The following is a 23,784-nucleotide window of genomic DNA, read 5'->3' on the forward strand; positions in this document are numbered from 1 at the left end:
CTGTCGATTGGCTGCGGTTTGTTATGATTTTATCCATCAGTGTTCAATACTCACGTGGGTCTCTTTCCTTTGACATATGATGGTGCTGTTTGTTGCTGGACGCTTGGCGTTTTTGGGACTCTGCACAGATCAACTTGAAAATTTTGATCAATTACACTAATATTAGATTCTCAAGATTGCAATTTAACCGCATTGTATAGCAGCACTTTCCAAACAATTTTCCAATATGACTCTGTTTTAATACAAAATTCCTCTTAAACTGGACAATAACCAATAATAAAAAAAAACATTTCAAGTGACAGGATATTATGTACGTTCATTATGTTTTGGTATTGCAGAACAACAAATATTACAATTTTGGATAAAGAAATGATGAAGCAATAATTTGGACTCACCAGGTTGAATGAGACGCGTGGGCTTGAGGCATGCGACACAGTTTCTTAAAATCTTGCGGTGTGGCTGACATTGCACATCCCACCTTCTTCAGCTGTCACATCCAAAGTCAGTGCGCTCTCTCACGTGTACACTACATGCTTACAAAATGCACGCGATAAGATGTCGGGGTTTTGCGGATTCTTTCTTTTCCGTGAGGAAAAACTTGTCACGTGACATTTCAATGAGTTTCGTTTCAGCTGCGGTCACATCCATTGTTTTAGGCTGGGCATTGAAATTATTTTTGTACCCAATCACACCTTTTCACGTCAAAATCAGGGACATTGGTTGCGAAGTGTGCTTCCAGGCAGCTGAGGTGGTCAGTCTTCGCCCAAGTGGGGGCACTGGTCAATTTCGTCGTCTGAAAGAAACTTTGAAAATTGAGTGGAGCCGGCAGCTCAACTTCAACAAACTCATCTTCCACACACTATCTCTCACGGATGCTGTGATTAGATCGCTCATTTGTATATTTGTGGTTTCATTGCATATTTGCTTTCACGTCATTTCGTTTTCCAACCACAGGCGCGTCTCGCTTAACGAGCGTTCTTCACTAGAATCTGCTAGATCCCGCAATTTGAATTCAGCCCAATTTGTTCGCAACACGAGAAAATGTTCCCGAAACAAGCGGAGACCGATCAATCAAACGCGTGGCGTGGTGGCAAGGGGCGCTACGCTACATCGACGTGATAGTCGTAAGGCGGTGTCCTGCGCACGCCACCTGAACACGTGACCCAGGTGGGGCCACGTGGCGGTAGCAGCACTGTCATGGCGGCGGGTGGGGAGCGACTCGCGGCTCCCGCTCACGGCCAACACCGGTGGCGATTGTACGAAGTGGTCCTGAGACACTCCGAGATCGACTCGGCATCAAATTAGTACGGCGTGTAAACATCGCCACCGGGGAGACAAAGGCGGCCGGGCGTTGTGTTAGACACCCCACCCACACCCGAGGATCGGCGGGCGGGGCCGCCATTGCAAACTCTGCCAGCCCTCACAAACAACAGCGGTGGGTAAGTAAGCTCTTTACTATACTTATATTATTGTTGTTACATATATTTTATATCAGGTATGTAGTTTCTTATTTTCTTTGTGCCCGACGCTTAAGGGCTACACTTTTGGTAGCCGCAAGTTTGAGTAAAATTCACGTGTACAATATTTTGGCGGTAAAAATACGACTGTACTAACATTCGTGGAAATATCACAATCGATTTATGCGTTACCCCCCCCCCCCCCCGAGGTTCACTCAATGATTATTTTGCAAAATGAGCACTTTTCTCTCTCGAAAAAAGTGTTAAGCGTTTAAAAGTCAAACTTAACTAAGTCGTCAATTTTTATGTCTTTTACATATTTTTGTTCGTAGATTTTAATATATTCTGTCTCGATTCGTTTAAACATATGGAACTACGAGACGTCCAGTTTGCAATAAGCTGCTCGCTCTACCCTCCTCTCCGTGCTGATATTTATTTTCAGAGCGTGACTTATGGCATTCAAAATGGTAAAATAAAGTGCCCAATATGACGTGGGTATAAAGCCTTCCAAAGATTTCACTTTAAACTATATACATGGATTAGCGAATGTCCAAAATATAAACTGCCATGTGTTAACCTCCCCATTGTGTTGTCATCCTTGCGTCCGTCGGGTAAATATTTACCCGATTGTCAGAGCAGTAGTTCTCAACCTTCTCTGGCTACTATTAGTCTTCTTGTAGAATTGTGTTTCAACCGATTACCCTCACTTGCCTGACCCATCATGGCTCTGAGAAATAAATGTTTGACTAATGGCCACACGATATGTTAACCAGTTGTCCATTTTGTGAGATATCTCTAACTAGCCAGTAACTTGTAAGCGAATAAAAAATCAACGACGTCATTTGTTCGCGCTCTCTGGTTACTTTTGGAAACAGCATTGTTTATAATGAATGAATTTAGAAAGGTCTTTTATATTGTTCTAAGTTACGATATGGATTTAAATGTTAGCGTCGTAATTATCTTTTGGCAGATTCATACGTGATTACTCACCAGTAAGTCTCATGTATGCTGTTATTTCACACATTTATAAATCACCTCACGTACCCCCGGTTGCGAACCACTGGCCTAGAGAAGCCATTAGTGACAGACATTACCATCACATCGACAATGAGGATGGCTTTATGAGACCCAAGGCTACATGGAATGCACAAATACGTTTGAAATTCCAATGTGTTCTTTGCGCGGCATTGACCTGCAAGGATGTGAGCCTGAAATCGATGAAATTATGCAAAACGATCCCACCCAGTTGGGTCGCATAATTGAAAATGACCCTGAAGAAGAATGCAGTCGTGTATTTTGACGGTACACTATATGAAATGCACAATCGATGATTCATCTAGATGAAGGGTGAGCAGTCGGATTCATTCCCTCACCCATGTTAACAATTTTGGTCTACCACACCGACTGTTTGGTCTCATCCACACACCGCACAGCAAATGACTTGGTGTTTCTACGTTGGCAGTGGTACACAAGCTGACAAGCACAACAACAAATACATGGACGCATTCGTCAATAACACTGGCTTTTTCCAAGATAAAATATCGACGGTAAACCCTCTCAACCCGCAAGGGTTATGTTCTTGAAAACGCTCACGAATGTAGAAACCTTGTTCAACAGGAAAAATGGGGTTACATTCCTGGCACGAGTGAACATAGGGGGGAATGGTAAAAGTTTAATAACACTGACTGCAATAAATAATAAAATATGAATGACAATGTTTTTTTATTCCCTTTCATGATGATGATTTGATGACAATGGAGATGGTGAGGAATTCATGTGGACGACTCCTTGGGAGATGCAGGTGTTTGATAACAATACACAGTTATCATTTTAGCACTCGAGAGTACGTTTGTGATGGGGCGACATTTTGGCGTCGACTGTGAGATCCATTAAGAATAAGACGAATGCAATCAGGGAAAGTGTTGCGGCTAGTGCCCCCCAGTGCTATCTTCTCGTATCAAGAACTTATCCCATTTTTCCTGTTGAACAAGATTTCTACATTTGCGAATTCTGGATTCGCGACTTTTTAAGACGGCTGTACCCCTCGTGAATAGAGAAGGTTTATTATATTAGTATAGTCACTCGTTTGTCAGTGCGTCGTCAACTGCGAGCCGTTGGGGAGTGTCAGGGAAAAGCTGTCCCAGGTCGTCCAGGAAGCCGGTAACATGACTTCTATGATTTCATGGGTGCCACACATTTCTATTTACAGCGATTTTCAATGTACTGCTGGATCAGGGCTTTCCTACTAGAGCTCCTTCTACTAGAGCTCCTTCTACTGGAGGCCCCTTCCACCAACAGTGACGTGAGCAAGCAATTCTAGGGCTGCACCTTTACATTTTCAAAATGTATGTATTTATTTGGTAAGAGCGTGTGTGTGTGTGCGAGTGAGTATCAGAGCGTGTGGATTCTGTATGTTCGCCCGCTATTCTGTAGTGTGAGTATGCAAGAGTGTGAGTGAGTGAATATAAGAGTGGGTATAAGAGAGCGTGTGGAGTTGGTATGTTCTCCCCCATTAACATTGCATTTTACCATATCAACATTGATAAATGGTAACATATATTACAATACAGTAGCCTCTTGATTATCTGTGCTAATGCCGATGAGGACAGCCGCGGATAATTCAAACTTGTGGATCATCCAAAAATATCAATTTTACTTTACTTGGATCTCTTTGCCAAAAAACACTAATGATGTTTAAGTTAAGGAAATTGAGTTTGTTAATGAACAAAAGTATTTGATTTAGAATGAATGATAACGATCGTCCGAATGATGCGCATGCTCAGTGATAACTTTCCTGCTCCCGCGCAGAAGACTCGGCCCACTAAGTGGACAGAAGCATAGCCACGCCAATCAAAATCAATCACACTCCACCCACTGTTGTAAAGATATGCAACTACTGTACTGTAGCGGCGATCACGTGGATTTCGGATTAACCGGAGCACATAGTTGTTCGGTTTAAGCACGTGACTTGTAATAAACATTTCCATGAATAAGTGTAACACTGTTTTTAGATTATTAATTTGGGATTAAGGGAAACATTCATGAGTCATTAATTTGTGTAAATATCAGGTGCGTGGTTAATCCTCAAATCGGATAAATCGCATGCGGATAATCGAGTCAACTGTATTATGAACTAAATCGACATTAACAACATTGCATTCTTGTATATCAAGATTGACAACCTTTCTAACGTTAACATTGACTAGAACAATAAACTATGATAACATAAACAACATTGCATTCTACTTTATAAACAACGATAATATTTCGAAGATGGTAACATTATTCATGACTATAATAAACTATTATAGCAATTTCTGTGCTCCCCTCTGTAACGTGCGCTCCTTTATGGCGTGCCTTCCTCTACTACTGCTGCCACTAAACACTGAGGGGTTGTTTTCACGGAGGTGGACGCCACCTGCATCATGAACACGGCGAGTCCACCTCATCGGAAGCCAAGTTCGCATTTCTTCCTGAGAAGTGGAGCTGGTTTGGCTGCATCTGCTGCTGCTATAGCTGACGGACAGAGAATACTGTGTCCGTGCAGACCGCCCCGCCTGAAACTACACTGGAGCACTGCAAGCCTTTCCTCAGTGTGTTTGGCAAGAGGGCGATGTTGAACATTTTTTTGCTAGGACCTTTTCCCGGCACATTGAGGAGGAAGATGCTCTGGTAGTACGGGTCCCCCTTATATAGGGGGACCACTAAGGCATCCTTCCAATCCTGCAGCACTCGTCCTCTGTGGTCCAGAAAGTTGTAATTATATCATATCGGGCAATCTGCAGACAAACGCTACCTGGGAAAAGTGCTGTTCGAGAGCACCTATGAAAGCCGACACATCACACGAGAGGGTGGGTGGCCAGCACCACACCTGGCTTAGTCTCCCCAGTGCTGCCAGGTCCAGGTCGTCCTCGGGTTACGGAAGGGTTATGTTCCTGAGAACGATCCGTAACCCGAATTTTCCGTATGTCGGTAACTGAACAATTTTACCCTAAAATAAAGATAAAATCCAATAGCCAGAAATAGTTGTGCCTCCCCTACCCGAATACTAGTTTGTTTTCTCTCCGGACTGTATTGCGCTGTCATCTGTTTTCTATTGCTACCTATATTCTATTGCTGTACATACTCTGCACTTATTCTTGGTTCTTTCGGTAAAGTCACGTAGAAGGGAAATAATAAAAAATAAAACATAATAAGATAAAATTCTCACGACATTCTGGCCACAATGCAAGCAGCCGTCCTCAGGTGAATAACCGAAAGAACCAAGAATATGAATCCATGCAGTCACGAAAGCTTTAAATCAAAATTTACTCTGCACTTGCTATGATTTTTTCATTTAATCGAATAACACTACCCATAACTAAACTAATGGAACATGTACTGGATCCAATTGTTTATGAATACAACGAAACATTTTAATAAAAATTGTTAATAGAAAGCAGTCACTTCCGAATGTTCTTTTACCGTGCATTAGGCTAGGCCTAGACTTTACATACACATGCACACACAGGCACACACATGCACACACAGTAAATACAGTAAAAACCTAACAATAGAAACATGGGGGAAAAAGATAGTTCGAAGCATAGATATCAAACAATTACGTAATGGTACAAAACAATTAAATTGACCATAATCCTGGTGAAGCTTGGGCTTGGTGAAGGGAGGCGTTTTGGTGGAGTGAGGCGTAAGGCGGCGTGCCTTATGCATCTTTCCGCGGTATTCATCCGCAACCTCACCGCGCTGCACTATTTGCGCTTGCGTAACTTATGCAAACATTTCCGCATCTTAATTTTTTTTTTACATTTATCGGAGCTTTTTCATAAAGTCGGATTTCCATAAGTCGGGTCTTCCCGAGCCCAGGGACTGCCTGTACTCATTTAAGGCTGACTTAGGGGAGGCCCGGAACAGGTTTATATATTTGTCACTGATAATGGCCGTGAGCAGGAATAGAACTCGGTTCGCTGGGTTCACACCACTACGCTACTGCTCCCCACTCGCAAACACTTGTACATTATCACACACACACACACACTCGGACACGCTCCCAAACACATATACTCGCTCACACTCTAAACTCTGCAAAACATACAGACTCAGCACGTGGTTTCAACTCAGCACTTGCTCCAACGTAGCATTGAGGCTATGGGGGAATCTTTGTGTTTGTTGTTGTTACAGGACCAGGACCCCCTGGTGGTGGGGAGTCGATCTGCACGTTCGTCGCCGGCGCGTAGAGCCACCCGCTCACCGGCCACTCCCAGAACGCGTGCGGGAAAGGCAGGTGGTGCACAGCGACACGTGATACGTGTGCAGTGAATTCCTAAATAACAGGACCCTGCGGGGTGGGCTGGTAGGAATAATACTAATACCGGTACAGGGATATCGACCGCACACACACGCACACGCGCACACACGCGCATATACGTACACACGCACACACACACGCACACACACCGCACGCACACGCACATACATGCACGCACGCACACGTAATGAAGTTGTGTTGCTACGCTTCCAGTTCGCCGTGAATAACGATCCGAAGCCCAATAGCGCCCATTCATCACGCCGCTCGAGTGGGCCGGACACGCACACACGCACGCACACACACGCACACAGTCACACATATACACACACGCACACACACACAGACACGCACACACACGCACACACACGCGCATACACACGCACACGCACGCACGCAAACACACGCACACACACACACACGCGCAGGGGGAGCGGGCGGCCATCTTGTCGGACGGACGGACAAACGGACGCGGACGGACAAACGGACGCGGACGGACGGACAAACGGACGCGGACGGACGGACGGACAAACGGTCGGACGATATAATCTATTGGTGGTCTGGTCCACTTCGTTCCTACCAGTATCAGCGTCTTATCTTCACTTACACTTGGCAGGTTTTCTCCCGGTTTTCTCCCACATGATGCTAATCTGTGACGAGTAATGGAATTTGTCGTAAAACATACAAATGTGGCAGCACCCGTCTCACGGTGTCCGAGTTAAATCACTGGCATTGCTGTTACGATGGAGAGTGACGTAGCCGTGGAGACAGGCATCCTCATCGTATGTTGTCTCGCTACTCCAAGGGGGAGGTTAGCTGTTGTCGTGAAGCCGTCCCACCCTGACTGTCCCCGCCCACCAACACCACCTTCCCCACAGTTCCTGCACGAGCTCCCAACACGTGGAGCAAGACGTCGGTCATCGTGCTGAACCACGCCTCGCAGCACGACCCAGAAACACACCTGTGAACCAGATACGATTCTTAAGTGTCCCAGAGTTGATTTTATGTCACCAGATGAGGACTCGAGAGAGGAGCTTGGACGCATTTGCAAGGGTGAAATAGAGCAAGAACAACCGCATCCCGTAAGGAATCAAGAATATTCCATGAACTCCCTGTGGTGGGAGTCTGCTCGGGCAGATCATGATCCTGCTCCTCCCTCCTGTGCTCCCCGTTGCACCTCGATGCGCTGCCACATCGTCCACCCAGCAGCGAATCAATTTGCGAGCGTCTGCTTCTCTCTGTGTCTGCCCCCCGCCCCCAGAGCGCAGCTGGGGTCTGCACCCAGCTGTGGCGCGGCGAGTGTGGTGGGAACTTAACACCAGCGGCGCCACTCGCCTACCTGGAACTGCGCGCCGGTCCCGGGGCAGCTGGCATGGCTACAATGCAATGCGAACTCGCAGGGAAGAAACAGGTGAGTTTGTGGAGGAGAGTAGAGTAAGATGGAAGGGGAGAGGCAGGGAAGTATGTGGAGGTGGAGTACAGTGGATGAGAGGGGGCAGAGGAAGCAGAGTGTGTGGAGGGGCGGAGAGGGGGATTCGAGAGGAGCGACAGTGAGTGTGTGGAGGGCAGTACATTGAAATGAGGGGAGAGACTGGTGAGTGTGTGATGCGGAGTCGATTGGGATGAGAGGGGGAAACAGATGAGTTTGTGGAGTGGCGTAGAGTGGGATGAGAGGGGAGAGAGACAGCTGAGTGTGGCCTAGAGTTATATGAAAGGGGGAGAGAGGTGAGTGTGTGGATGGGAGTAGAGTGACGTGAAAGGGGAGAGGCAGGGGAGTGTGTGAGGGGAGTACTATGGGATGAGAGGTTAGTGACTGAGGTTGTGGAGGGGAGTACAGTGGGATGAGAGGGGAGAGGCAGTTGAGTGTGTGGAGGTCAGTAGAGTGAGATGAGAGGAGAGGTACAAGTGAGTTTGTTGAAGGGACTAGAGTGTGATTTGAGGGGAGGGACAGGTGAGTTTGTCGGGCGGAATTGGAGGAGAGGGGAGAGACAAGTGATTTTGTGGAGGGGATTAGAGTTAGAAGAGAGGGGTGAGAGGCAGGATAGTGTGTGGAGAGGAGTAGAGAGAGATGAGCGGGGAGAGACGGGTGAGTTTGTGGAGAGTTGAGTGTGTGGAGGTCAGTCCCATTGAGATGAGAGGAGAGGCACAGGTGAGTTTGTTGAAGGGAATAGATTGGGATGAGAGGGGGAGACAGGTGAGTATGTGGAGGAGAGTAGAGTGAGGTGAAAGGGGAGAGGCAGGGGAGTGTGTGAGGGGAGTACAGTGGGATGAGAGGTTCGTGAGTGTGTGGAGGGGAGTACATTGAGATGAGGGGATAGACTGGTGAGTGTGGAGCAGAGTGGAGTGAGATGAGAGGGGAGAGACAAGTTAATTTGTGGAGGGGAGTAGAGTTAGATGAGAGGGGAGATAGGCAGGATAGTGTGGAGAGGAGTAGAGAGATATGAGCGTGGAGAGACGGGTGAGTTTGTGGAGGGGAGTAGAGTAGGATGAGAGGGGAGAGGAAGCAGAGTGTGTGGAGGGGCGTAGAGGGGGATTCGAGAGGAGTGAGTGTGTGGAGGGGAGTCGATTGGGATGAGAGGGGTAGATAGGTGAGTATGGAGAGGGGATTAAAGTGAGATGAAAGGGGAGAGGCAGTGGAGTGTGTGGAGGGGATACAGTGGTATGAGAGGGGAGTGACAGTGAGTGTGGGGAGAGGAGTAGATTGAGATGAAAGGAGAAAGACAGGTGAGTGACCTAGAGTGAGATGAGAGGGGAGAGAGACAGCTGAGTGTGGCCTAGAGTGAGATGAGAGGGGAGAAACAGGTTAGTGTGTGGAAGGGAATAGAGTTAGATGATCGGCGCGAGACAGGTGAGTGTGTGGAGAGGAGTAGAGTAAGATGGAAGGGGAGAGGCAGATGAGTGTGGAGGTGGAGTACAGTGGGATGAGAGAGGAGTGACTGGGTGTGTGGAGGGGAGAACATTGGGATGAGGGGAGAGACTTGTGAGTGTGGAGCTGAGTAGTGAGACGAGAGGGGAGAGACAGGTGAGTTTGTTGAAGGGACTAGAGTGTGATTTGAGGGGAGGGACAGGTGAGTTTGTCGGGCGGAATTGGAGGAGAGGGGAGAGACAAGTGATTTTGTGGAGGGGATTAGAGTTAGAAGAGAGGGGTGAGAGGCAGGATAATGTGTGGAGAGGAGTAGAGAGAGATGAGCGGGGAGAGACGGGTGAGTTTGTGGAGGGGAGTAGAGTGGGATGAGAGGGGAGAGGCAGTTGAGTGTGTGGAGGTCAGTCCCATTGAGATGAGAGGAGAGGCACAGGTGAGTTTGTTGAAGGGAATAGATTGGGATGAGAGGGGGAGACAGGTGAGTATGTGGAGGGGAGTAGAGTGAGGTGAAAGGGGAGAGGCAGGGGAGTGTGTGAGGGGAGTACAGTGGGATGAGAGGTTCGTGAGTGTGTGGAGGGGAGTACATTGAGATGAGGGGATAGACTGGTGAGTGTGGAGCAGAGTGGAGTGAGATGAGAGGGGAGAGACAAGTGAATTTGTGGAGGGGAGTAGAGTTAGATGAGAGGGGAGATAGGCAGGATAGAGTGGAGAGGAGTAGAGAGATATGAGCGTGGAGAGACGGGTGAGTTTGTGGAGGGGAGTAGAGTAGGATGAGAGGGGAGAGGAAGCAGAGTGTGTGGAGGGGCGTAGAGGGGGATTCGAGAGGAGTGAGTGTGTGGAGGGGAGTCGATTGGGATGAGAGGGGTAGATAGGTGAGTATGGAGAGGGGATTAAAGTGAGATGAAAGGGGAGAGGCAGTGGAGTGTGTGGAGGGGATACAGTGGTATGAGAGGGGAGTGACAGTGAGTGTGGGGAGAGGAGTAGATTGAGATGAAAGGAGAAAGACAGGTGAGTGGCCTAGAGTGAGATGAGAGGGGAGAAACAGGTTAGTGTGTGGAAGGGAATAGAGTTAGATGATCGGCGCGAGACAGGTGAGTGTGTGGAGAGGAGTAGAGTAAGATGGAAGGGGAGAGGCAGATGAGTGTGGAGGTGGAGTACAGTGGGATGAGAGAGGAGTGACTGGGTGTGTGGAGGGGAGAACATTGGGATGAGGGGAGAGACTTGTGAGTGTGGAGCTGAGTAGTGAGACGAGAGGGGAGAGACAAGTGAGTTTGTTGAGGGGCGTAGCGTGAGAGACGAGTGAGTTTATTGAGGGGAGTAGAGTTGGATGAGAGGATGAGACAGGTGAGTGTGTGGAGAGGAGTAGAGTAAGATGGAAGGGGAGAGGCAGGTGATTGTAGCCTAGAGTGAGATGAGTGGTGAGACATGTTGGTGTGTGGACAGGAGTACAGTGGGATGAGAGGGGAGTGACAGTGAGTGTGTGTAGATTAGTAGAGTAAGATGGAAGGGGAGAGGCAGGTGATTGTAGCCTAGAGTGAGATGAGTGGTGAGACATGTTGGTGTGTGGACAGGAGTACAGTGGGATGAGAGGGGAGTGACAGTGAGTGTGGGGAGTGGAGTCGAGCGAGGTGAAAGGAGAGAGACAGCTGAGTGTGGCCTAGAGTGAGATGAGAGGGAAGAGAGACAGCTGAGTGGCCTAGAGTTATATGAAAGGGGGAGACAGGTGAGTGTGTGGATGGGAGTAGAGTGACGTGAAAGGGGAGAGGCAGGGGAGTGTGTGAGGGGAGTAGAGTGGGATGAGAGGTTAGTGACTGAGGTTGTGGAGGGGAGTAGAGTGGGATGAGAGGGGAGAGGCAGTTGAGTGTGTGGAGGTCAGTAGAGTGAGATGAGAGGAGAAGTACAGGTGAGTTTGTTGAAGGGAGTAGATTGGGATGTGAGGGTGAGACAGGTGAGTGTGGAGTAGCGTCGAGCGAGGTGAAAAGGGAGAGGCAGCGGATTGTGTGGAGGGGTGCAGTGAGATGAGTGGACAGAGGAAGCAGATTGTGTGAAGGGGCGTAGAGGGGAGTTCAAGAGGAGCGATAGTGAGTGTGTGGAGGGGAGTACATTGAAATGAGGGGAGAGTGGTGAGTCTGGAGCTCAGTAGAGGGAGACGAGAGGGTAGAGACAGGTAAGTTTGTGGAGTGGAGTACAGTTAGAAGAGAGGGGAGAGAGGCAGGATAGTGTGTGGAGAGGAGTAGAGAGAGATGAGTGGGGAGAGACGGGTGAGTTTGTGGAGGGGAGTAGAGTGAGAAGAGGGGAGAAACAGGTGAGTGTGTGGAGCAGAGTCGAGTGGGATGAGAGGTAAGATACAGTTTTGTGGAGGGGAGTCTAGTGGGATAAGAGGGGGAGACAGGTGAGAATGTGGAGGGGAGGAGTGAGATGAAAGGGGAGAGGTAGGTGAATGTGGATTAGAGTGGGATTTGACAGGAGAGACACGTGAGTTTGTGGAGGGGAGTACAATGGGATGAGAGGGGAGAGATAGTTGAGTATGTGGAGTTGAGTAGATTGAGATGAGAGGGGACAGGCAGCAGAGTATGTGGAGGGAGTAGAGTAGGATTAGAGGGGAGCGACAGTGAATGTGTGGAGGGGCGTAGAGAGATGAAAGGGGAGAGACAGGTTAGTGTGGAGGGGAGTAGAGTAGAGTGAGTTGGGAGAGACGGATGAGTTTGTGGAGGGAAGTAGATTGAGAAGAGGGGAGAGGCAGGTGAGTGTGTTGACTAGAGTGGAATGAAAGGGGAGAGGCAGGTGAGTGAACGAGAGTGAGATTTTATAGATGAGAGACGAGTCACTTTGTGGAGGGGAGTCAAGTGAGATGAGAGACAGGTGAGTGTGTGGACGGGGGTACAGTGAGATGAGAGGGTACAGGAAGAAAAGTGGTGCTGAAGGTCACATGTCAGACTTTTGTGCCATGGGGTTGACTGGTGGTGCCAGGCTATGTGCAGGATATCATGGGACACACCCAGGTGTCAAGGGGTTGACTTATGGTGCCAGACTAGGTGCAGGATGTCACTGGTAGATCCTTGTGCCATGGAGTTTATAAATTGTGTGAGGCTATGTGTAGAAGGTCACGCTACAGACCCAGGTGTCAAGGTGTTAACTGGTGGTGCCAGGCTAGGTACAGGATGTCACAGGACAGCCCCAGGTGCCAAGGGGTTGCTGAAAATGCCAGGCTATGTGCTGCAGCTCACATGATTGACCCAGGTACTTTAGGTTGCCTGATTATGACATGCTTAATGTAGGTCATTGGACAGACACAGGTGCCAAGGGGTTTATTAATGATGCCAGGCAAGGTGCAGAAGGTCATTCTGCAGGCCCAGGTGCCAAGGGTTTGAGTGATGGTGCCAGGCTAGGTGCAGGAGGTTTCGTGACAGACCCAGGTGTTATGGGTTAGCTGATGTTACCAGGCTATGTGCAGCAGGTCTCATGACAGACCCAGGTGCCAAGGGGTTTAATTATGGTGCCAGGTTAGGTGCAGGAGGTCATTGGTGAGACCCTTGTGCCAAGAGGTTAACTGATAGTGCCAGACTATGTGCAGGAGGTCACATTACATATCTAGGTGCCAAGGGGTTGACTCGTGGTGCCAGGCTAGGTGCAGGAGGTCACGGGGGAAACCCAGGTGCCATGGGGTTTACTGATCGTGCCAGGCTAAGTAGAGGAGTCATTATATATCCAGAATAGTCTATTGTTTTCTACTTAAGTCATTGGTGATCGAGCTGAGACCATCAACTCACAGAAATTGAGGACCAGGTTTAATCACAACTCAGTGGAAGTCTGTGTGTCTCTCTGATCCTATGGGTGCCTTGTGTGACTCACTGGGTCTCGATGTAAATCATTGGTGGCTGGGCTGAGACCATAAAATCAATACAGCTTGAGGATCCATTTGAATCACAACTCGGTCTGTGTATGTGTAGGGTGTAGGTGGATTTCCGCTCACGGCCAGCATCGGTGACAACTATCTTTGCCAGCCACACGATGGAGCTATGCGTGGGGGTGGACGACCTCCTGCAGTGGCAGCCACAGCCTCGTGCCCGACCCACGCAAGGGTGAGAGCGACGCTGCACACGCACGCCTCGCTCGCGACTCGCCAGCTTGCTCACTCCCCTTGGTCTGTTTCACTCTCACACTGACCTCTCTACCCACACTTACTCACCCGAGTCTATCTCACTGCCACACATAGACCGTTCACCTCTTCACCCAGCAGTGGCTTCAATCATATATTTCAGGATTGTATCTTATCCTCCCTTAAACAATGTGTCTAATGCACTCTGGTCCCTGGTATAGTGTTTAGTGAGCGCTGTGCAAGGGTTCATTGAGTTTAGTTTTTTGTGTCCGCTATGCCATTATATTTTATGAAGCCCATGAATGGACACTGTACACCAATATTCCTCCTGGGCTGCTGAGAAAGTTGGAACCATTTACCTTATTTATAAAGGAAAGTTTTAACCTCAGTGTAATGAGCTAAGATTGACAGTAATAGAACAGCTGTACTCTCTGTATAGAATTTAATCGTCAATGTACTGTATGTGTAATGCAAATTGTCAACATCAGCCCTGGTATCTGCACTGCTGAATGAACAGATCCCCATGCCATCGGCATCCCTCATTGCCCTGCGCGCTGCCACAATCAATCGCGCTCTTGAACTAATCTCATCGCTCTTTCTTGCCCTTGCTTTCTCCTTTGGCTGCAATTCCGGCATCGGTTTTGTCCATCGGCTATCATCCCATCGAGTGGTGTCCAGCCTAAGCCCCCTCTTGCTTTTCTTAACAGTTCGATTAGCGTGGTTGGCTTTATACTGTGCGAAAGAAGTTGTACATACATACAATAAGATTGATTTGGTTGTGTTTGTCCCTGATTCACGTGTTTCCTTATCTGTCTTTCACTGCAATCCCAAGAATGCAACTCTGTTCTTTGCATACGTTTCAGCTTAGTCTCATTGTTTTCTGATCTTTGTCACAGTGGGTAATGTGTACTGATTGAAAACCACCTTTATTATTCAGGCACTTTATTATGCTGCTGTTGATGATCAAATCGATATTCCAAAAACACTCTCTCCTGCCCTAATTGTCTTCTTTATTTCATACTTTTATTCACAATTCACCTTCAATTACCACACCTCCGATTAGCACAGTTGACTTTGAATGGTGCAAAAGAAGTTAAACATACATACGTACACATGGTATTATATATTTTTCTTGGCAAATTCAGAAGAGAGAAGAGCTGAGGATTATCATTACATCTGCTCCTCTTAATGCAGAGGTTTGAGTTGATTGTGTGGTTGATGCTAGCGTGGCTTTAAAATGCAAGTATCGATGCCGTGCTATTGCATGTGATGAGCAGGCGGTGTTGGGTTTCAGTGCTATGGTTATACTGACCCATGCTGCTTTGTTCCCATTCTGATTGTAGGTCAACTCTGACCAAAAGTAGTCGGTGGCTTCTGATGTATCAACATGAGCGTTACATTTTTTGGTTACCAAAAACCTGTGGAATTTACGTAAAGTCTTATTCTGTGGATTTATTTTAGTTGGCATATTTATTTTAATGACTAAATAAAACAGATGATGGGTTGACTAAAATGTTGCAGGTTATTGTAGACTAATACTAAAAGAGTGAAATGCTCAGGAAATCAACACTGATCATCACCAACCTCAGGAACACAAAGACCTCGCCACTGCTTGGTGCACCAGCCACTGCACGGTCTCTCTAGTGGAGACCCTTCTGCCAGCAGTGACATGAGCAAGTAATTGTAGAACTGCACCATTACTTTCTACTTTTAATCCAGAAATTCCAAAGCTCTTCAACCACAAGTACACGTGCACCGTCCTAACCATGGAGGGATGTAACTAGCTCTCAGAAATGTTCTACAAGTACAGATAACTTCCTGACGATGTATGCTTCTGCCCAGGCTAGGGGCACTTTGAGACCACGTGGAGTGACAGGCTCACGGGCTGAACTCGTGCGAGTCCGATCCAAGTGTCACGGGTAAACATACCGGGTTGACTACCAGTTGCAGTTACCTGGGTTCCCAACTATGTCAATGCAGTGGTTTGTAACCGTTCGTCGTAATTTTGTTCGCAATTCACCTTAGATTAGCACACTTTCCTTTAGTACAGTTGGCTAGATCAGTCTCTCAGTGCGGAGGAGTGCAACATTCCTTCCCATACAGATGGAACAGGTGGCATAAAGATTTGTGCTGTGCTGCATTCTAACAAACATTTGTGTGATCTACCAACTCTTGCCTCCACAGTACTGGATCACAGGCTTGCGCCACCTCTGCCTGGCTGAAGTGCAAAACCAATTATAATGTGAAATGTTGCATGACAACTCTTATCTCATTTCTCCTGTCCATCTCTTGTCATCGTCATAACCGAGGGTTGATGCCCAAGGACGATGCTCTTCAATTTTCGTGATCTTCAGGCTCTCTCATGGAGAGTCCCGTCTAACTGTTCACATTTTGCCACCAACTGATCAGTTCCTCCCTCTTCCCCGTTTCCTTTCCATTTTTCTTTGCAGAGTTATCTTCATTAAATCTCCAGCTGACCCAGGATATTTCTCACATTGCCAACTTTCTCATTATCTGCTCTTACCCGTGTACAAATGCAGATAAGGCAAAAATGTAATCACAGATAATTGGATTTTAATCTTGATTTGAAGCTTTCGTGACTGCAGGAATCGATACTCTTTTGGTTCTTTCGGTAAACTCACGTGGGTAGAAAATTCACAGAAAAATAATAATATATCACGACGTTTCGATCGCAACACAAGCGGTCGTCCTCAGGCGGAAAAAATAATCCTGCAGTGGCACTGCTGAACCAGCGCTTGTGTTGCGATCGAAACGTTGTGATATATTATTATTTTTGTTTTATTTTTCTACCTACGTGACTACTGAAAGAACCAAAGAATTGGATTTTAGTCACTATTCCCAATGTGTGTGTTGCGTGTCTTGTTTTCCGCTCTCTGCATGAGCAGGAGATGCCAACCCCGTACATTGTGTCCGGTTTCTTCACCAATGCTGCCAAACTGTACCACCGTGAATCTTACAGGTGCAGTTTCTCCATATTGCCTCCTGTTTTAATGTGACGAAGTGGTCATGTGCCTTCGGGGTTATTGAGATTATCACGAAGGTTAGAGAGGTGAGACTTTGATGGTTTGTGTTGAGAAGAGACAAAGAAGGTGTAAGGGACAGGTGCTATGGAGATGCTACCGATGCAGCGACCGAGGGGGAGATGGGAGGCTGCGGTGGCACGAGACACGAGGACGGTGGATATGACGAGAAAAGAGGCACGGAATGGAAGTTCACGGAGAAAGGAAATAGAAGCAGCTGACCCCTTGCAATAATGGAACGTTTGGCTTAGAATAAGAAAAGTTGGTTGTGTGGTTCAGGGCAATCAGAATGGCTATGTCCTACATGAAGTGAGGAGCACTGCTGAGATCCTGGATTAAGAGGGGTATCTACCTGTTGCTCTGAAAGAGTTCATAATGGCCAGAGTCAGAGACACTACGCTGGCACTGTTGAGACCTGAGATTGGATCCCTGGTGCTCTATGAGATCTCTTTTACCAGTGGCAAAATATAGTAGTAGGTTTTTACCCTTTTAAACTGGTACAAAACTGACACCTTTATTCAAGGCATCATGTTTGCAATAACCACAACACAAGTAGTCAAAAAAGCAAACAAAAAGAAGCAACTCTGATAATGATAATAAAATGCACTGTCCTTGAAGTTGATTGGTCCACACCCGAGACGGCTTTCTTTAGAGCCTAGTCCCCATTGGTGTTGGACCAGATGACACCAGAAGGCGTACAACTCAAACACAGTGCAATATCAGAGTATTGAGAGCTCGGGGTAAGCATTTACACTATGAGATCTCTTTTACCAGTGGCAAAATATAGTAGTAGGTTTTTACCCTTTTAAACTGGTACAAAACTGACACCTTTATTCAAGGCATCATGTTTGCAATAACCACAACACAAGTAGTCAAAAAAGCAAAAAATGCTTACCCCGAGCTCTCAATACTCTGATATTGCACTGTTTGAGTTGTACGCCTTCTGGTGTCATCTGGTCCAACACCAATGGGGACTAGGCTCTAAAGAAAGCTGTCTCGGGTGTGGACCAATCAACTTCAAGGACAGTGCATATTATCATTATCAGAGTTGCTTCTTCTTGTTTGCTTTTTTGACTACTTGTGTTGTGGTTATTGCAAACATGATGCCTTGAATAAAGGTGTCAGTTTTGTACCAGTTTAAAAGGGTAAAAACCTACTAATGGATCCCTGGTATTTTCTGTTTTTTTTTCAGGGGTTTGAGTGTACGTGTGTAGAAATTGGCAAATGTGTTGCAGGACGCTAGTGGCTACAAATCCAGCGACCTAAGTTTGATTTCGTGCCATGGCTCGCATCACTGGTGAGTGATATCTGAACCAATTCGAGTCTCCTATATGTAGACTCAGCTCCATATAGCAGCACTTGCCTGGCATGTGCCAGGCAGTCTGTATAAACTATGTGACTCTTTGTGTTTTTGTTTTGTGTGTGTGTACGTATGTGTGTAGTGGTGGGGAGTGGTATTGTAGCGGTTAGCGAGCTGCACTACGAAAATGGTGACTCGAGTTCGGTCCCGCTCATGGCCAGTACCAGTAACGATTATCCGAACCGGTCTTCGGCCTCCTCTATGTCGACTCAACCTGAAATCAGTACCTGGTGCGGTGTGTAAACATAACCACTTGGGAGACAAAGGCGGCCGGGCGTGGTGCTGACTACCCAGCTCCTAGTATGCCAGCCGGACTTCATGGGTTCTTGCAAACACCACTTGTTCCAAAAGTTTGGTAAAGGCTATATGTGGTGTCTTTGTATGTGTACATGCTTCTGGGTCAGTGTCTTTGTCAGAGAAACTGATCTAACAGTGCTGAGATTCTTCATGCTGTCCCCAGCTTTGACCGTCTCACTGGGTTCATCATGGCCATGTTGGAGACGTGGACAATTTCATGCAAATGTGCGTGTTATATATTTTTTGTTGATATTAATGGCAGTAGACGTCTGTTGACTAGTACTCTGTTTTTCCACTTTTTCGTGAAATAGGACGGTAGGAGATGACTTTGAGCCCCACATCCACACCACCTCCGTGCTCAATGCCGAGAAGCCACTGTAGTGGTAATAAACCCGCAATGTTTTTTATTTGTAAACCTGCATTTTTTTCCATATTTTCCCAATTTACCGCGATTGTGCTCTCGCTATCATGTCATGGGTCCCCAAGTATTCATTCGTGTCTTACAGAGCAATACAAGTGTTGTTTTAGATCATAGCCCAATGAATCTGATGTAACAGCTACTTTGTACCCTTTAATTGACCTTTCGTCCACATAGTAAAGGGCAGGACTTGCCCACCCGTTTCTCATATGAGAGTAATGTTAGTCGTGCAGAATTAATAGCAATATGATGCGTTATTTTGTGCAGTCAATGACGACCGGACTGAGACCATTAATTCACTCGATTTGAGAACCCGCTTTAATCACAGGCAGCTGCCTGGATTCAAACTCAGGTACTCGGTGGTGCCAGTTAGAGTGCTCTGGCCTCTAAACACCCATGTGTTAAATACATAAGCAACCTTTTTAATTAGCAACATTCTTTAGACACTTTGCCAAAACAATTGGGATTGCAGAGCTGTGGCACAGTCATGACGTTTCTTTTTCTCATGCCTCTGCTGGCAGAAATAATTTCCACAAGAGGATGCTCGTGTGAGAGCCCCTTTACAAAGTATTTGGTCTACTCTTCCACACTGGTCAGATGTTTTACTGCTTGGTAGATAGGCAGGGGAATTTAAGATTACTTGACCATTTGTTTCAACTGCTGTGCCAGAGGGTCGAACGAGCAACCTCGCTGTTGCCAGGCCAGCGTGCTAGGCATTGCACCACAGCAGCCCCCTCCAGTATTTAATTCTAAACGAGGGTCACTATCTGCGTGCTTGTGTGCACGTGCGTTTGGGTGCTGTTGAACGAGATGGTGCAGATGTCTCGCTTCGTGAGGAAAGTGACGGCACTGGAGCCGGCCTGGCTCACGGGACGCGCTCCGCGCTTCTCCTGGCAGAGGCCTCATTTGTCGCCACTGCGCTCCGGTGACACTCACCGGGCCACGGTTCATTTGGTTCGTGAAATTAGTGACGAAAACAAACGTCAACAAAGTAATTTTTTTTAATTTCATGGACCGATAATGGGAGGTCGAAAATCATCAAATGGGCGGTGGCCACCTAGCAGTCGTGCGTTTGCCGCTTATTACGAAGGTGCACGGTTAGAATCCAGCGGCCGCTCGGATTTAATACTGCGGGTTTATTAGCTGTAAACATACACTCCGTCTGCTTCAGAGTGGACATTAAAGATCCCATGACGTCATTCGCAAGGTTAGGCCATTGTGTGGCGGTATCATGAGCCATGTTATTCTCATGAGAAATTGTGCCTGAATGATTCAATTGGGGATATACATAGCGATCGTAACCCCCTCCTGTGTAAACCTGGCAAGACTCTTATGTAAAATAGTCAATGTGCTCAATGACGCTTTGCTGGGTAAATCAGCATGATAACCACTGTGACATGAGCCTGTGAAACCAGTGGTTTGTAGTTGAGGTTAGGTGGATTTTGTGGAGATGGAGCTATCGTGTTTGCTGGGGGCACGCGCCTGCAGGGTGATGGGATGGTACCTGTAGGATTTGGTACAGCAAGTATGCTTGACATAGATTACGTTGCATATCCGTCCTGATCAATTCACCGGCCACACCCAGTGCAGCATCTTTGAATCTTTTGACTCATTGCATATGCATGTTCTCTTACATATCCAAAGGTTTCACCGATCTGCCTATACCACACTCCCCAGCAAGTCAGATATGCGACGTAGTACTGAATGACTTCGCTTGAGTATTATCCTGTGGTTTCTGTGGGCTTTCTCTGGTTCATTTTCACACGTATATTCAAAGGGAACCGATTGCAAACAAACACATTGAAATGAAATGTTTTCCTGTTTAAACACAAAATAAGTTTGTACAAAATAAGTTAATGTCATGTTTAAATATTGCTTGCAATGTATATATTGTAGGAAGATTATTCTTACGGAATGTTTTGTTGCACTATATCCATAACAAAACTCTATGAAGAAAAAAATGTTGTGGTCATCCGTCGTGAAACATTACTGTATGCTCTCAATCAGCAGCCATGATGGTCACTGATCAAGGCTACTTACCACCCTGCACTGTCCTGTGATGCCAGGAACCGTCCCCTGCACACAGCCCATCTCACCGTTCCATTTCCACCATGGACAACTTCCTGTGTGGCGAGTTTTCTCCCCACTGAGTACATTACAACGTTGCAAGACCCATGCTGCAAATTTACATCTAAAATCCAAGCACATACACTTTCATATGAAGTGTAACCTGGCTATAGACAGGAGAAAATGTTATGAATAGATTTAGGGGTAGGGATAGTATGGTTATGAGTATTAGTTATACTAATTGTGCCTTGTATGTATCCAAAGTAAACCATAAGGGAGGGCCAATATAGGTTTGTATTAACTTAAGGCTGATTTGACCTAGGGGAGACCTAGTATAGGTTCAGACTAATATAAGGCTGAGTTGACCTAAAGGTGAAAGCAAGTTTCCTAAATTCACGGTGCCTGTCCACCCAGCAACGAGTTGATCGGCAATACGCATGTGGTGAGGTAAAGTGTGGGTACTTCCTTTCCAAGACGCCTGGCCATCTTGAAAGATAAGTTATAATCCTCGATGAGCTCTCCAGAGCTCCCCCAGTTGAGTTCCTTCTGCCGGCAGTGGTGCGAGCAATCGGCTGCATGTTGATATTTCTGAGATGAGCACTTACACTAAAATAATGCTAAGTTAAATGTACTTAATTTCACATTTCAAAAGAAAATTTGTGATCAAAGATGGAATTTAACTCCTCGCCAATATTTGTTTTGTGATGCTGGCAGATTCGTATGTGGACGTCTCCGATTCCAAACAGTATTCCTCTTCTGTGAAGATGTGGACGACGGACTTGTCCCAGACACACATTCTCCACCGAGGACCACACGCGCTGCACACGAGCCGCGTGTCGAGTGAACCCCAGCAGCGACGTCTGGATGTTCCTGCCTGCCCACTGAATGACACCTTGCAGTGCAACAACACTGGAATAGAGTTGCAGTGCACAGTAGTGCAGAGGCGGGTCTATAAACTTCGTAAGGAGAGAGACGGTAGTGCCGACATTTTAAGCTGCTTGAAACATGTCTTACTGGTAAATATCAATAAAAATATTTGGGTCTTTTGGTAAAGCCACGTAGATAAAAAAAAAATAACAATAGAATAGCAATTTTGGCGTCTCAAGGGGGATGCGATCGCCCCCATCGCCTCACCTTTGGATGGAACTCGCACGATTGGCGCGATCACAAAGGTGTACAGCAAGCGCCGGACATTAAAAGTGTTGAGCAGCCAGTCTGCAGACGAGGGCTCACATGTTCACTGCAGCAGGGCTCGGTGCAGCTGCACGTGTGACCCTTGCGTCATTCCGGTTCCTTCAGAGGCTTGTCCACCTGAACCACTTGACAGTGGAGAGATTGAGATGGGGAAGCAGGGAGCATCTGTTTTAGTAAAAGAGACGGTATCCAACACAGTCCCTACACGTGTGTACTGTGATTGCTACTTTAAAGAAAGTCTCATGGTTTAAAAATGGAAGATGTTGCTCACGCACTATTCCCTCTTTCTGTTCTGTGTGGAAGAGGATAATGACGGCTCAAGATATCTGTTTTTGAAATATGTTACATCCAGGAGCTCCAGCATTAACTAACATTATTTAGAACTGCTTTTTCTACTTCTTTCCCGACACTTATTAAGCATGGTTGGATATGAATGGTGCGAAATACGTTCAATATACGTCCAGCAACCTGCTGTCAGGATATTCAAATTCAGCCTAAAAAGTCAATAGTGCAGACTTTCAGTTGAGTATTAACAAATTATTAAGAGTTATGGATGTGGATTATGTGATACATTACAACGTGTTTGCATATTTTCAAATAGTATCAATATCCTATGGTTTGCATCTTGAAAGTTTTGTGCAACCCCTTAGTGAATTTGACTGCTTTTGAATAAGGCAAGTCCTTAAAGGCAGCACAATTTGGTACAAAATTGTATTTAATATAAGATCATGTTTTGTGCAGTCCTAGTGGTACAGTACACGAGTTGGGGGAATCTTTGCATGTCTGTGTCAACCATACGTATGCGCATTATCTGGCAATTGCTGCCCACTGAGAAAGAGTTGCAGGTCCTGCTGCTGAACCTGGAGCATGCTACTTCAGAAATAGCGCCTTACCATTGGCCCCACAAAAACAAAGCACCGGCCTGAGTATTTTATGTCATCACATGCTCCCTTCCATTAACTCCTCAAGTGATGAGATAGTTGTGGGGAGAGTAGATAAGTCTCTGTACTTGGGCAGTGTGCTTGTGACCAGCTCTGGTTTGGCAGCCGAGGTCTCGCTGAATCAGTCGAGCGACATATTTTCATCAGCTGTGTAACGCTATGTAGAAGCTACCTGGCTTATTGATACATATTCCGAGTCTTCTCGGCCACAGTTATGCCCTCTATGCTTGTGAAACGTGTAGCCCTCTTAATGGAACATTGCGCTACTTTTAAACATTCAGGCTATCCATACGATCTATTCTGGATTTAACGAGACTGGATTGTGCGAGGAACTCGCAGAACCTTGAAAGATCTGGACATTTAATCGGTGACATGTAGCCTGCATACCTAGCCACTGCATGCCAGCTTCTGTTTGGCCGGATGGGGCTAAACGGGTGTGGCACATACTAGGGAGATGGAATACAGTGGTACAGAAGGATGCGGAGCTGATTGGACTTGCCGATTACTGGTACCAGCGATGTCAAAATCGGCCACTGTAGGAAGTTCGTGAAGGACGCTGCTGTGGAGTTGGGAGGCAGTCGCCCTCCAGCGACAATTAGCAGAGCGCTATACGGCTATAACCCAGAAGGTTAGCAGTTGTGACCACGGTGCATCTTCCAGTCAGTCATCTCAGCCCATGGCACCTGGGTATGTTTCTGTAACCTGCCAGCGGATCTTGAACACTTCGCTTGACCAAGTGCATTTA

The 23,784-nt window shown here is 46.7% G+C and overlaps 1 protein-coding gene across 7 annotated transcripts; it reads left to right on the forward strand.

Moving 5' to 3' along the window:
- The first annotated feature begins 1,127 nt into the window (after positions 1 to 1,127).
- LOC144721197 (uncharacterized) lies at positions 1,128 to 22,296 on the forward strand. 7 transcript variants are annotated; one of them, XM_078598606.1, is made up of 6 exons: positions 1,128 to 1,439; positions 2,920 to 3,004; positions 6,636 to 6,734; positions 8,021 to 8,170; positions 13,573 to 13,704; positions 20,845 to 21,600. In XM_078598606.1, exons 2-6 carry the CDS (start codon positions 2,954 to 2,956, stop codon positions 20,851 to 20,853), a joined length of 441 nt encoding a protein of 146 aa, XP_078454732.1. In that variant the 5' UTR covers positions 1,128 to 1,439; positions 2,920 to 2,953; the 3' UTR covers positions 20,854 to 21,600. The 7 variants fall into 7 exon arrangements, 5 of the variants coding, with proteins under 5 accessions (XP_078454732.1, XP_078454733.1, XP_078454731.1 ...); XM_078598607.1 differs by having other exon boundaries at positions 20,848 to 21,600; XM_078598605.1 differs by lacking the exon at positions 20,845 to 21,600 and adding an exon at positions 18,731 to 20,826.
- The last annotated feature ends 1,488 nt before the right edge of the window (positions 22,297 to 23,784 follow it).

Source organism: Lampetra planeri, chromosome 11 (assembly GCF_965212315.1).
Source record: "Lampetra planeri chromosome 11, kcLamPlan1.2.h2, whole genome shotgun sequence".
In the NCBI taxonomy this organism is placed as follows: domain Eukaryota; kingdom Metazoa; phylum Chordata; class Hyperoartia; order Petromyzontiformes; family Petromyzontidae; genus Lampetra; species Lampetra planeri.